Below are 14,541 nucleotides of genomic sequence, written 5' to 3'. Positions count from 1 at the left end.
AAGCCATTCCAAAATAACCTTTACTAAACAAGTTATATTAGCACTGTATTAGAATAAGGGTTCCCATTAGGACTTGAGTTCCCTAACTTGACACTTCTACAATGTCAGAGATAAAAATGGAACTTTCTAAATTAAAGACTCGCGTATTTTTGCATTCATGCAATACTTTCACTTCCTTTAATACATATGCTGTTGTACATATTCTTTTACATTCTGTCTCTACTTTTGAACATTCTTCTTTCACTACCCCAGAATTAAAAGAAATTAAACACATGAAATTCTGATCGAGTACATTCAATTATTTTTGAAACATGGGAAGAAACTGCATTGTTAAAGCTCCCATCTGTACTGATAGTTCCTCTGTAGAGGTTTGCAAAAGATGTATGATTTCATACAATATACTGAACCAGAGACAAAAATGCATGCAAAGTTTGTGGATATTAAGGCTACAGATCTAATCTTAAAATACTCTCAAATGAATGGAATCAGGGATTTACATACAGTATCACACTTTTACCCATTACAGGTGCAAACTGTTTTTTGGGACAACATATAAACATCATACAAAGATTAAATTAAAGGAAAATTAAGAACAGTTTAGAAGTAAAAAGTCAGAAGACCAAGAAATGGCTCCAAAAGTCCGCTAAACTTTGTATTTTTGCATTACTAATTTCACCAAGTACTGCACCAACTGATGTCAGTATAATAGTTGGATTGCAAGAGAAAAAAATTACTACATTTGAGTGAGGGAACTCCATGATGTAAATGTATAGAAGTTATACATAATCGATGCTAATTCACACTCAAATGTCTTCATACTAGTTAATTTAATTCCAATATATGCAAGAATGAAGCAATGAAATCATTTGTGATAATGACCTCATGTACACAATGCACTTTTAAACTACTTGGGCACTGCAAACTCTAAGTATGCACCCCTAACAACGTCATAGATTTTAAATGACCCTGGACATTATAAACACATGACAACTACAGGATCACATAGGAGACTGCCAAATTTAAATACATTGAAAATAGTGCGCTAAAATAAATTAAATAGCCTTCAAGGTATGAACAGTGATTTAAGTACTGTGCTTATAAAAAGTCCATTTTGTTTCTATTAGGCTATTGGTACCTACTGAAAATACACATTATAAATTAAGGCAATTACATCACTGAGACTCAATATATGTGATATATGTAAACAGGAGACTATGGGCTCAGCATCTCCTAAATTGGTTGATTTCCTGTAAAGTAGTACTCAGAAAAATGAAAATGTGAAACCACATTGTAAATTAACTCATGCCATAACACTTGCTAAAGAAGTACTGGATTTATTAAGCTAATGAATCATTTAGAGGAGAAAAAAAATCACTTCCATGATAGTTTCCTGCCGGAAGGGCAAACATTCAAAGCAAGGAAGTTGTATTTAAAAGATATTACATAAGTCTAAAATTTTAAATCAAACTGAGGTACATTTACTTAGGACAGTTTCATCAATGGTCGTATCAAACATCTAGTATCTTCTCCCTAGACAAATGTACTTTTCTGAAGCCTATGTAATACAGAGTACAAGAAAAAAAAGGAGCATGGCATTCAAATGGTTGCACATACATTTTTAAAAATTATATTCAAAACCACAAATAATTTGGGTAAGAATCTTGCATAACTTCTGGTTTGTTTCACATTTGGCAAAATATTAATTCAATTTATTTGCTTTATTGACTACAATAATTTTCACATAGGCATTGTATTGGATTTATCAGTTTGAACTAAAAATTACATGATATCCAAATTGTTTCAAAAGAGCTAAAATTAACTTAAAAATAAATCCTACAACAGAAAGTATTCTGAAGAGCCAAGCATTTTGAAATCTCAGATCATTGACCAAACTACACTCATTAATTGTTAGTATTAAACAAATTCAAATAAAAAGTTATTGGTTTCTCACTTCCACTCAATTTCTGTAATTCATCTAAGAGGGTGAGCTTAGAAAGACAGAAGTTACTGATAAAAGCTTAGGATGGCAGAAAGTGCTTGACAAAGTTATAGCGCTCAGATGTGTTTTGTGAGACAAGAGTATAAGGGCAAATGCAGTAACGAGAACCGACACAGAAAGCCAATTTTGTGTTCAAGTGTTCTGTAGAAGTTGCCATGAGCAGTAAAGTTCCAATAATCATGTTCCTTGAAGATACTAGGCATTTCCAAGGTTTGTATCATTAGTGTTCTAAATCTGGTAGAGCTTCTCCATTCAGTCACTACTTGCTTCTATTCCGCTCCTGCAAACATCAGAGAAACATTCATGTAATAAAGATAAATATTTAGTACTTATCAGCTTCAGACAGATTACATTTGCAACTGCATTAAATACAAGGTGCTGTGGAATATAATTCACACTGCCATGGGTTTGTCAGCTAGCATCAATGGACACTTAACATTTGTCCTTCTAACTGGCCTGCTACTTTATTAGTTACTTGCTTTTTGCATTCTGAAATTGGCTGAGAGATGAAAAACCTTTTTAAAGTACTTCCCCAGTACTTTGCACAATTGGGCAAGATCCAAGTAAACCTTCTAAGACAGATTTTAGGGCAAAAAGAACAAACTGCTGGAGGAATTCAGCGGGCTGAGCAACATCTGTGGTTGGGGGGGGGGGGGGGGGGTGTGATGAGAAGGTATTGTCAACATTTTTGGATGTAGAGATTTTAGGCAATTTTGTTTCAGCACCCCTCTCAGGTAAAAAAAAGTGCCACAGAGAAAAAGAAATTCTTATAATATGAAAACCAGAAAAACAATAATCCAAAGCTTTTTGAAGTCATCAGTAACAAACAACTCAGTAATATTACTGTAATTAATGATTCCTTGCTCGCACATCACATTCACAAGTTAAATGGCTGATCCCAAGAAAAGCAGTCACAAGGTTAAACTCAAACACTGAGAAGCTGCTTATTAGAGTTGCTTCTACTAAAACAGCATCTCACTGAAAGCATTGAAAAGTCTGAAGATGTGAGTGGGACATACAAATTCATCTTGCTATTATCTTAACTCCTGGCCATTCCAGTTTAAGTATCCTTCCAACAATGTATACTACATGCATTTGAGCCAGATGTGAAGGGCTGATCTCACTGGTCCTTCAAGTCAGGTAGTGAGATCTCAGTGGTGACTAGGCTTTGGGTGCAGAGTTCAGAAGAACTGATGCAGGGTCTCGACCCGATACATCAACCATTCCTTTGCAGATGCTGCTCAACCTGCTGAGTTCAACCATCAGTTTGGTTTTTCTTCAGAGGAATTTCCCTGATAGATTTTGGCAGAAGGCAAAGCTGGAGAGAGAGCATTGTCTTCAATCATTGTCAATTATTTTAACATTTTAAATGATTCAAACAGATTTTTATAACTATTAAGGTTGAAAATAATTAAAAATATTTTTAAAAATAAGTTAATTAGAAACAAAAATCTTGGTAATAATTAATAGTAAAGCACGTAAAACAAACTTTAAAAAAAATGGCCTTCCCCTTTGTCCCCTAATCAGCAAACCTGGAATCCACACTGAAGTCAATGTGATGCCAGATCCTAGTCAGGTCTGATATGGCATATGATCTGAGTGGAAATTCCCAGGTGCAATGCTGAGGAATTGCAGTTCCTTACTAGACTCCATGAGGAGTCATGTCAGAAGTCTGACAACACAAATCAAGGCAAAATCTTACTGAAATTTCAACAGCTGTAAGTTAATTTGCCCTACTGTAATAAAAGAATACATTTACAAAACAGTACTGAAGAAGCTGCCAATGCAATACAATCCAATAATATTTCTGAGCTCAACAAACAATCTGCCGGAGGAACTCAGCGAGTCAAACAGAATCTGTGGCATCGGGGGAAGGAATTGTCAATGTTTCGGGTCGAGGCTCTGTATTGGGACTGAGTAGAGAGGGAAGATAGTCAGTATCAAAAGGAGAGGAGGAGGGGTCAGGAGATGTTTGGTGGACCAAGGAGCAGTGAAGGATGATGGGCAGATGAAGCCAGGTGGGGATGGGGAAGGGGTGGAGTTGTGATACAGAGGCAAGTGGATGATAAATGGAAGCAGTCAAGAATAAGACAAATGGAGCCAGGTGGGGATGGGAAGGGTGACACTCGGAGGGTGATAAACAGGACCACAAAAGCTATCAGTGCTGGAATCTGATGTGAGGAGGGGATACTAGAGGGTGAAGGGCAGGTGAAACCAGATGGGGGAGTGGATCCGGTGGATGAAATGTATGGGTAGTAGGTGGAGGAGAATTATGGGAAAGGGGACAAAAATGGGAAGACCAGAGGTGGATCGGAAGGAGAGGGGAATAAAGGAAAACACAGGAGGGTAAGGGTTACCCAAATTGGAGAATTCAAATGTTACCATTATGTTGAAGACTACCCAGGCAGAATAAGAGGTGTCGTATGTCTAGTTTGTGTTGGGCCTCTCTGGCAGTGGAGAAGACTGAGGACGGACAGGTCAGTGCAGGAATGGGAAGGGAAGTTGCAAAGGCATGCAACCACGAGCCCGGGATAGCCATTGTGGACGGAGAGCAGGTGCTCACCAAATCAATCACCTGGTCTGTACTAGATCTTGCTGATGTACAGGTCATATCAGGAGTACCAAATGCAGTAGATGAGATTGGAGGAGGTGCACATGAATCTTTGCCTCAGCTGGAAGGGCTGTTTAGTTCCTGTGAGAGTGCCCATGGCTACACCTGTGATTTGTAGGTGTGAGCAGTCAAAAGAGTTGTTCTGGGTAAGAACAAGTTCAGCCAGGCAGATGAGAGGTGCGATCTCATTGCAGTTGGAGGAAGTGAAGGATGATGTGCTGGATGCAGAAGCCAGTACGGTGAATGGTGAGGACTAGGGAAACTCCACCTCTGTTCTGTTTGGAGGGAGGTGGGAATGAGAGCAGAAGTCCAAGAAATGGAGGAAATGCAAAAGAGGGTTTCATCAGCCACAGGAGAAGGAAAGTCACATTTCCTAAAAAAGGACACTTCAGATGTCCTAGAACAGAAGGCCTCGCTTTGAGAGCAGATTTGACAGAAATAGAGAAACTTGGAGAAAGCAATGGCATCCAGGAAACAGGGTGGAAAGAGATGTAGTCTAGGTAGCTGTGGGAGTCGGTGGGTTTCAATAAATGTCAGTGGATAGAGAAACAAAGGACTGCAGATGCTGGAATCTAGATGAAAAACGCTATGATGCTGGAAGAACTCAGCAGGCCAACAGACTTCCTTTTGTCTTGGAACCCTGCAGCCCAATGACATGAATATTGAATTCTCCCACTTTAGGTAACCCCCACTCCCCCCATGCTTCTTCTCTTTCCTAGCCTTTTTTTTAAAAACTCTCTTCTTGCCTTTTACCCATCCCCTGGTGGATCTGCTCTCCCCTCCTCCACACCTGCCTATCACTGTCTCTTACCTGCATGTACCCATCACCTCCCTGCACCCACCCCGCCTCCCCTCTTTTGTTCACCTATCATTTCTCTGCTTTTCCCTCCTATACATTGGGCTTCCCCTTTTCCTATCTTCAGTCCTGAAGAAGGGTCCTGACCCGAAACACTGACCACCTGCTTTTCTCCACAGGTGCTGCTTGGCCTGCCGAGTTCCTCCAGCATCATTGTGTTTTTCAATGTTAGTAGATAGCTTGTCTCCTGAGATGGAGAAAGATAGATCGAGAAAAGGGAGGGAAGTGTCAGAAATGCTCCGTATATTTAAGAGAGGGGTGGAAGTTAGTAGGGAAGGTGATAAAATTGACGAGTACTACACAGATGCAGGAAGCAGCAACAATGCAGTTGTCAATGAAACAGGGAAAGAGTTGGGGAGTGGTAACAGAAAGTTTGGAACAGGGTATATTTCACATAGCCAATAAAAAGGCAAGCGTACATAGGGCCTGTAAGAGTTGCTATTCACACACCTTTGATTTGTAGACAGAGGATCAAAAGAAAAATTGTTCATGATAAGAACAAGTTCTGCCAGGTGTATGAGAATGTTGGTGGTGGGGAACTGGTTGGATCTTTGTTGCAGAAAGGGGAGGGCTTTAAGACCTCCCTGGTAGCGGATAGAGGTGTATAAAGACTAGACATCCATACTGAAGATGGGGGGGGGGGGGGGGGGGGGGGGGTGTGGGAGGCAGGAAATCACAAGTTGTCAAAATGGTGGCAGGCATGCGAGGTGTCCCAGATGCAGGTGGGATGGGAACAGGCATGGAGAGAACAAATAGTTGAGGTAGGAGGAGATATGAATAGATCTGTGACAGGGTGGGAGACAGTGGCCTGCAGTCGAAGTCAGTTCACTAGTCAACAGCATCGCCCTCATCTGCAGGTTTGATGACTAGGTTGGAATTGGTGCAATGTGAATGGAGTGCTGCATGTTGGGACCAGGCGAGGTTGGAGTGGGTGAGGGGAATGAAGGAATCGAGGCAGTTGATGTTGTGACAGCAATTGAAAATGGGAAAGTCAAGAGAGGATAAAAGAACCAAAACGGGGTGTCCAAGAGGATGGAGAATGTTGGAGATGAGGTCAGTGGGGAGAGAAGACTCCTTGTCAAAAAAAAAAATAGGCATGGAGGCAATGAAAGAACTCAACATCATGACAGGCCCGAAACTCACTGAGGTGCGGGTGCAGGGATACAAAGGCAAAGCCTCTGCTGAGGACTGACTGCTCAGTATCAGGCGTGGGTGGAGAAAATGGTGAAAATGCAGCAGGGGTTGGAACTGGGGTCTCTCTAATCCGGGAAGTGGGGGAGAAACAAGGGGGAAAAGTATGGTGTAGGGGCTGGGGCGTGGTCGATACAGGATACAAAGTCAGAGGGTGGAGACCATGGCAAGAATGGTGGAGACCATGGCAAGAATGGCAGAGACCTGGCAGAGCATTGGGAACTTGGGGCTGGGTGGGGGAGCCTGATGGTCTCGGTGGAGTTTCGGGAGCCTGAAGTCAGACATGAGTCTCCTTTCCCATACTCCTCCTCAAGCTCCCCATCACCCACTTCTCATCCCCTTTCCTCTCTGGTTCCCTCTGCCTACTACCCACAAATTTCTCCCATGAGATCCACTTTCACCATCTGATTCCATCTGCCCTTCACATCTCCCCGGTTTCCTTACTTAACAGATTCCAGCACTGGTAGCCTGTGTTCTACTTATCATTTTTCAAGCTATCTCCATCTTCACCCACCCCTATTTTTTCCTCAGTTTTCACCAATCACTCACCTGTTTCCCAACTCCCACCTCTCAACTCCACCCTCCCCATCTGTTCATCATCCCACACCCCTTCTCAGCCCACAAATCACCTAGTGGCTCAACTCAACCCTCCCCTCACCACTTTGTACTGGCTATCTGCACCCCCCCCCCCCCCCCCCACTATGTCGATGCAGGGTCTTCAAAGTAGAGGTTATTGTCATTTGCTTGAGTACATGTATGCACAGGTGCAATGAAAAACTTGCAGCAGCATCACAGGCATATAGCATCATAAAAGCAAAAAACAAATTATACAAAATTTTAAACAAAGAACAAATTAGAACAAAAGAAACTTCCAATTTGACCTAAACATTGACAATTCCTTTTCCTCCCTCAGATGCTACTCGAACTCCTGAGTTCTTCCAGTACATTGCTTATTACTCTAGATTCCAGCATCTGTGGTCTCGTCTTTATCTACTCATTTGGCATCTATGAATCTACTTATTCACAACACGGGCCCCAAACTTAAATCTTGATTTTATTTTCCCCCTTAGAGGCTTTAAAGTTTAACATACAAACTACTGATTAAGCAGGAACTAGCCTTCAATCCATTTCCAATGAATGTATTGATACGTGCAAGCAGTGATTGGTTTTGAAATCACATGGAGCAGCTGTGGAAGACGCCAGTCATTGAACACAAGAACGAACTATGAGGGCAGTACTGCTGACTGGTGAGTAATGCACTACAGAGAGTTGCGAAATGTACCAGGTGGCTAAGAACAGCCATCAAAAGAAACAAGGGATGAATAGGCCATGCATTAGATTAAGTAAACATTTTAGACACAGGTTGAAGGAACAACACTTTATATTCTGCCTTGTGAGTCTCCAATCTTCCAGTAACTCCCCCCCTTCTTTTTCTCTCCCACCCCCCCCACTCCTGTCTTCCCTTATTCCTATGACTTCTTTCCCCCGCCTTGACGACCTGCCCATCTCCTCTCCTCCCCCCATCCTTTATTCCATGGTCCACTGCCCTCTCCCACTGGATTCCTCCTCCTTGGCCCTTTGCCTCTTCTACCTGTCACCTCTCAGCTTATTACATCTTCTCCCCCTCCCACCACCTTCCCCCCTCACCTGAACTCACCTATCACCTACCTGTGTGTGCTCCTCTCCCTCCCCCCACCTTTTTCTGGCTTCTGCCCTCTTTTTCCGGCTTCTGCCCTCTTTTTCCAGTCCTGATGAAGGATCTCAGCCCAAAATGTCAACTATTTATTTCCCTCCGTGGATGCTGCCTGGCCTGCTGAGTTCCTCCAGAACTTTTTGTGTATTGCTCCAGACTCCAATATCTGCAGGATTTTTTGTCTTAGAGTTAAGGTATTTGGCCTCACTGAGGGTGATTGAAGGATCATTACATTTATGACTCAGGACTCCAAATGGTTCTTCAATTACAATAGTATTTAAACATTATAACATGCTTATGGGTTAATGCTCTTACAGCATCAATCATGGAATTGAATTTAGGAGCCGAGAGGTAATGCTGCAGCTATATAGGACCCTGGTCAGACCCCACTTGGAGTACTGTGCTCAGTTCTGGTCACCTCACTACAGGAAGGATGTGGAAGCAATAGAAAGGGCGCAGAAGCAATAGAAAGGGCGCAGAAGCGATTTACAAGGATGCTGCTTGGATTGGGAAGCATGCTTTATAAAAACAGGTTGCGTGAACTCAGCCTTTTCTCCTTGGAGCGACGGAGGATGAGAGGTGACCTGACAGAGGTGTATAAGATGAGGCATTGATCGTGTGGATAGTCAGAGGCTTTTTTCCCCAGGGCTGAAATGGTTACCACAAGAGGACACAGGTTTAAGGTGCTGGGGAGTAGGTACAGAGGAGATGTCAGGGGTAAGTTTTTTTACTCAGAGAGTGGTGAGTGTATGGAATGGGCTGCCAGTAATGGTGGTGGAGGCGGATATGATAGAGTCGTTTAAGAGACTTTTGAATAGGTACATGGAGCTTAGAAAAATAGAGGGCTATGAGTAAGCCTAGTCATTTCTAAGGTAGGGACATGTTCGGCACAATTTTGTGGGCTGAAGGGCCTGTACTGTGCTGTAGGTTTTCTATCTTTCTAATCTTTCTTTGAACAAGAACATATGAAAATCGGAGAAAGAGCAGGCCACCTGGATCCTCAAGCCTGCTCAATCATTCAGTATGACCAGGCCTCAACTCCTTGAGGGTCAGTTCTTCGTAGCCCTGAATTACCGAGCTTTCAAAAACTATCAACTTCCTCTTTAAATATCTCCTACAATCCTCCAGGGTAGAGAATTCCACAGATTCGCCCCCCTCTGTGAAAAGAAATTTCTATGTTCCTCAGTTGACCATCCCTTTATCTTGTAATTAAATCCCCTTGTTCAAGACTTCTCACACGAGTTGAATTAACATCTACCCTGCCATAACCCCTTAGGAACTCATGTTTCTGAGGTGTACAGCAGTGAGATAGATCAGCTGGTTGAGTGGTGTCACAACAACAACCTCACACTCAATGTCAGCAAGACCAAGGAATTGATTGTGGACTTCAGGAAGGGGAAGTCAAGAGAACACACACCAATCCTCATTGAGGGGTCAGTGGTGGAAGGGGCGAGCAGCTTCAAGTTCCTGGGTGTCAACATCTCCGAGGATCTATCCTGGGCCCAACACATTGATGCAATCACTAAGGCAGCATGCCAGCAGCTCTATTTTGTTAGGAGTTCGAGGAGATTTGGTATGTCAAAGACTCTTGCAAATTTCTACAGATGTACGGTGGAGAGCATTCTGACTGGTTGCATCACTGCCTTGTATAGAGGCTCCAATATGCAGGATCGAAAGAGGCTGCAGAGGGTTATAGACTCAGCCAACTCCATCACAGGCACAACCCTCCCCACCAACGAGGACATCTTCAACAGGCAGTGCCTCAAGAAGGTGGCATCTATTATTAAGGACCTTCACCATCCAGGACATGCCCTCTTCTCATTACTACCATCGGGGAGGATGTACAGGAGCCTGAAGACAGACTCGATGTTTTAGGAACAGCTTCTTCCCCTCCGCCATCAGATTTCTGAATGGTCCATGAACATAAAAGTTGCTACATAAAAACAAACATAAAAACAAAAGGGCAAAAGAGGAATAGTGAGGTCCATGAACCTTTTGTTTTTGTAACTTGTAGCAACTTTTATGTCTTGCACTGCACTGCTGCTGAAAGACAAATTTCATAACATATGTCAGTGGTAATAAACTGGATTCTGATTAAGATCATCCTCATTCTTCCAAATTCCCAAGAACACAGATCTAACCTCTAGCTGCTTGTGATAGGACAACCTTGTCAACCAAGGAATTAGTCTCTTTTGGACATCTTCCAATACTAACACATTCTTTCTTAAATAGCAGGTCAAAACTGTAAACAGTACTCCAGGTACAGCCCCACCAACACCCTGTATGACTGTAACAATACATCCCTATTTCTAAACTCCAACCCACTTTTAATAAAGCCCAATATGCCCTTTGCTTTTGTAACTACTTGCTGCACCTGGCAGCTAACTTTATGATTCATGCACAAGAACACCTAGATCTCTGTACTTCACTCAATTTGCAGCTTCTCTCCATTTAGATAACATTCTACCTTTTGATTCCTCTTGCACTTTGCCACATTAAACTCAATTTGCCAAATTTTCACCCACTCAATCCATAATCCTGTTGCAGAGTCCAAATATCCTCATGGCAACATGCCTTCACACCTATCTTAATGTCATCGGTATTTGGAGGATGTATTGGGTACACGAGGGAGCACTTTGTATCCGTGGGAAGTTCACACTTCTATCCCTCGCAGATAATGAGGATCTAGTGTATCAATCTGGAAAGAAACGTTTCCCTCAATAATCTCAAGACATAAATTTATGGAGATCTGCTAATTTAAACCATCACATAGGAGGGGACAAGGGTTAATTTATAATTTATCTTTCCAACCCAAAGACCTGAAATTATGGACTAAATTATGGACTCCCTTTACTCCATTATTTTACCAATGGTGCCTTAGAAATTATAGAATTACAACATAGTGCTAATGTAGCAACAACTTAAACACAAGAATGTCAAAATTATTATAGAAGACAGGACTTACACACCTTCAATTATCAGAATATTTCCACTTGCAGCTAATTTTAGTGTAATCAAAACAAATCTGGAAGCCAAAGTAACAACAGCAGAAAGTCTACTTTGAGCAATGAACAGACAGAAATAAAAAGACAAACGATGACTTGGTCAAGCTCATATTTTCACAGGTAAAATCTTGAAAGAAGCACATATTCAATTGGTCTACCTTCAGAAAGGCTGAAGTGGGCAAAAAGCATATGTATCTGGCTCATGTTTATACTATACAAGTAGACACAATGTTCAAATTAATTTCCATGAAATTAAGATCCTCAAATTGCTTTGACAGCAACATCACCATGCCTCAGAGGGTAATTACAGCTGATCCAAATTTATAACTTCTACCAGATGACATGGTTACACAAGTGACAAGGACAAGTAAAATACTAATCAGAACTATATTATCAAATATCAGCAAGAAGCACAAGATACAGCTGATGTTACAGGACCCAAACTTAGAAAGAAAATCAACAAATATCCAAGTATGGCCAATGCAAATTTGAGGCCAAGAACAAAATGCCAGCATGCATTTAGATAGAATCCATAGCAGCCATGCCATGTCCAAATCTCACTGCCTCACATCATTGAGCGACTAAAAATAAAAATTGACAAAATTTGTTGTTTCTTTCACATTGTTTATTTTATTCCCATATAAATTAAGGAAGAGCTAATTTTATTCCACCTCTCAAATTTTGGGTAATTTGTGAATTCTGCAAGAGTGAATTTTTGTAACTGAGGTGGCCGTGACGTGAGGGTCACATGTAATCCAACAATTTAGCCATTTTTCACTAAAATAAAATGACTGTGTGCACCAGGTAAAAGGTCACTGAGTGAAATGCACCAAACACATCTTAAAACATCTAAATATTGTGCTAAATTTAGAAAAATCAATATTATAATGCACTGTTAAATGTAACATTCTTATCTTAATGTAAGATGGGTGTCTGGAGTTTGCACAAGTATCTTTAATAAACAATGCACAATGTATTTATTGCTATCAATTCCCTTCCTACCTTTCAACGCAATGATTTGGATCTTGATTAATTCAAAGATCATAATTATACGCATTTGTGACTGTAATTTAAGAATGTTTGTAAAAAGACTTGCACAATAGCTGGGTGTCTGCAAAGATTCTCTTCTTTTAAATTCATAAATAGCTGCTCCTTCAAAAAAAACCTATGACTCTTGACCCCACTGATTTGTACAATAGCAGAGTGATTGATTTTCATTGAAAAAAAGCTTGATAACAAGGATTTTGTTTCAGTCCTTTCACATATTTTCAAATTACAAATCATCTCTCCTCTAATTAAAATTAGCACAGTCCATACTACGAATGTCCTTGTACCAACTGTTTCCATTTCTTAAGCAAAATTCCCACTTTCCTTGGAAAATTCAGGGCTGTGCCTCTTACCCATGGATCACTAAACCTGCAAAAATTTTACCATTCATAGATAGGAGTCAAAATAAAAAGTACTGGGAAACAGCACAAACTACGATGGGCACTGTTTCCTGAACTTGGGACATGGAGGATGGGCTTTTTACATTAATGCATAGAACATGGATAGAGTTAACAAGGCCAGCATTTACTACCTATACCTAACTGGCTTTGAGAAGTGGTGTGAGCTTCATTTTTGGCCTGCTGCAGTCCATATGGCCAATATATTTCCACTGTGCTACCAGTTAGGGAGTTCCATAATTTTGAACAAATAGCAATGATGGAACAACAATCTATTATTTACAAGCCAGGACAGCACAAAATTTTGGTACAAACTTGCACATCCTGATGTTCCTATGTGCTTGCTGCCTTTTCCTTCTTGGTAGGAGAGATTCTACATCTGGTAGATATTCCTGAACACTTTGTAGATGGTACAACTTGAGCCAGTGTGTTGAGGTAAAGGGACTGAATGCTTACAGTGGCAGCTGCATGTCAATCAAGCAGGCTGCTTTATCCTGGGATCACACTCCTAACTTTTTCTGTATATATACTGGAAAGTTTTTGCATCATTTGATGCTTTTTAATCAGACTCAGACCTGTTCTTGTAGACAGAGTATTAATGCAACCTATTCAATTAAGTTTCTGCTCATTGGTGACCCCCAAAGATGTTGATGGTGGAGAATTCATTGATGGCAATATGAAGGAGTGTGGGGGTCTAAATTTTCACTGGGATGGTCAGAGCCTGACAGTGGGGCACTAGACTTATTTATCAGACCAATAATGTGAAAGGAAGAAACATATGTGAATATTGAGGATGAATTCATTCACGAACAGGACTGAGTAAAACATGTTTTCTAAGAGCATTCAGCAAATATCAGATTCAGCAATCTTTTATAAGTTTTAACCAAGCAGGTTAATCAAATTTAGCAGACTGAACACCAAATGTATCCACAATATTAAGAAAAAACTGTTCCAAAACCTTTTTAATTTAACAGATCCTTTAACATTATCACATTTGTTTAATAATTCTTGGTATGACCCTTATAAACTTCTCTCTTAAGAACTTCCCATGAAGTTTCTAGTTTGTCCTCTCTCAACTGGTGGCCTGGAATGCAAAAAAAATGCCTTTTCTTTCTTCAACACTTATGTCCTAGTTCAAAACATCTCTAGCACATTGTGAACTCTGTTTTATACTGGACTGTTTTATACTACAGCTATTACTTTCCTCCAAAATGCTAATAAAATTTCCCAGGCTGTCCAACACCAGCCAACATCTGTTAAAAGCTGATCTATTTTCCCCCACCAGAAGCCCTGAATGTCCCGTTCTCCTCTGATATTCCTTGATGGTTACTTCACTAATTTAGTTTTCTCTCAATTAGCTCTCTTAATTCATTAACTTTTGTTAGGTCACATTTGGAGTATTTTGTGCCATTCTGATCACCATGACAGGGAGGATGTGGAGGCTTTCGAGAGGGGGCAGAAGAGTTTAACCAGATTGTTGCCTGGATGAGAGAGTATTAGCTATAAAAGCAGAGATTGGACAAACTTGGATTCTTTTCCCTGGAGCATCGGAGGCTGAGGGGCAACCGGATAGAAGTATATCAAATTATGAGAGGCATAGATAGGGTAGATAATCACTTTTTCCTGGGGTGGAAATGTTAAATAATGGAGGACACAGCTTTAGGGTGAGAGGGAGACAAAGTTTAAAGGAGATTTATGAGGCAATTCCTCCCCTCCCTCAACCCCAGACAGTGATAGGTGC

The 14,541-nt window shown here is 41.0% G+C and overlaps 1 protein-coding gene across 3 annotated transcripts in view; it reads right to left on the bottom strand.

Moving 5' to 3' along the window:
• Positions 1–1,318: 1,318 nt before the first annotated feature.
• ythdf3 (YTH N6-methyladenosine RNA binding protein F3) overlaps positions 1,319–14,541 on the bottom strand; it is a 31,370-nt gene continuing 18,147 nt past the window's right edge. For all 3 annotated transcript variants that reach the window (XM_052022665.1, XM_052022666.1, XM_052022667.1), the window contains one exon: positions 1,319–2,279. In XM_052022665.1, coding sequence (XP_051878625.1) covers positions 2,259–2,279 — 21 coding nt within the window. In that variant the 3' untranslated portion in view covers positions 1,319–2,258. The remainder of the gene's footprint in view (positions 2,280–14,541) is intronic.

Source organism: Pristis pectinata, chromosome 9 (genome assembly GCF_009764475.1).
Source record: "Pristis pectinata isolate sPriPec2 chromosome 9, sPriPec2.1.pri, whole genome shotgun sequence".
Lineage (NCBI taxonomy): Eukaryota > Metazoa > Chordata > Chondrichthyes > Rhinopristiformes > Pristidae > Pristis > Pristis pectinata.
Note: the sequence above shows the minus strand (reverse complement) of the source record. Positions and strands in the feature narration are given on the sequence as shown.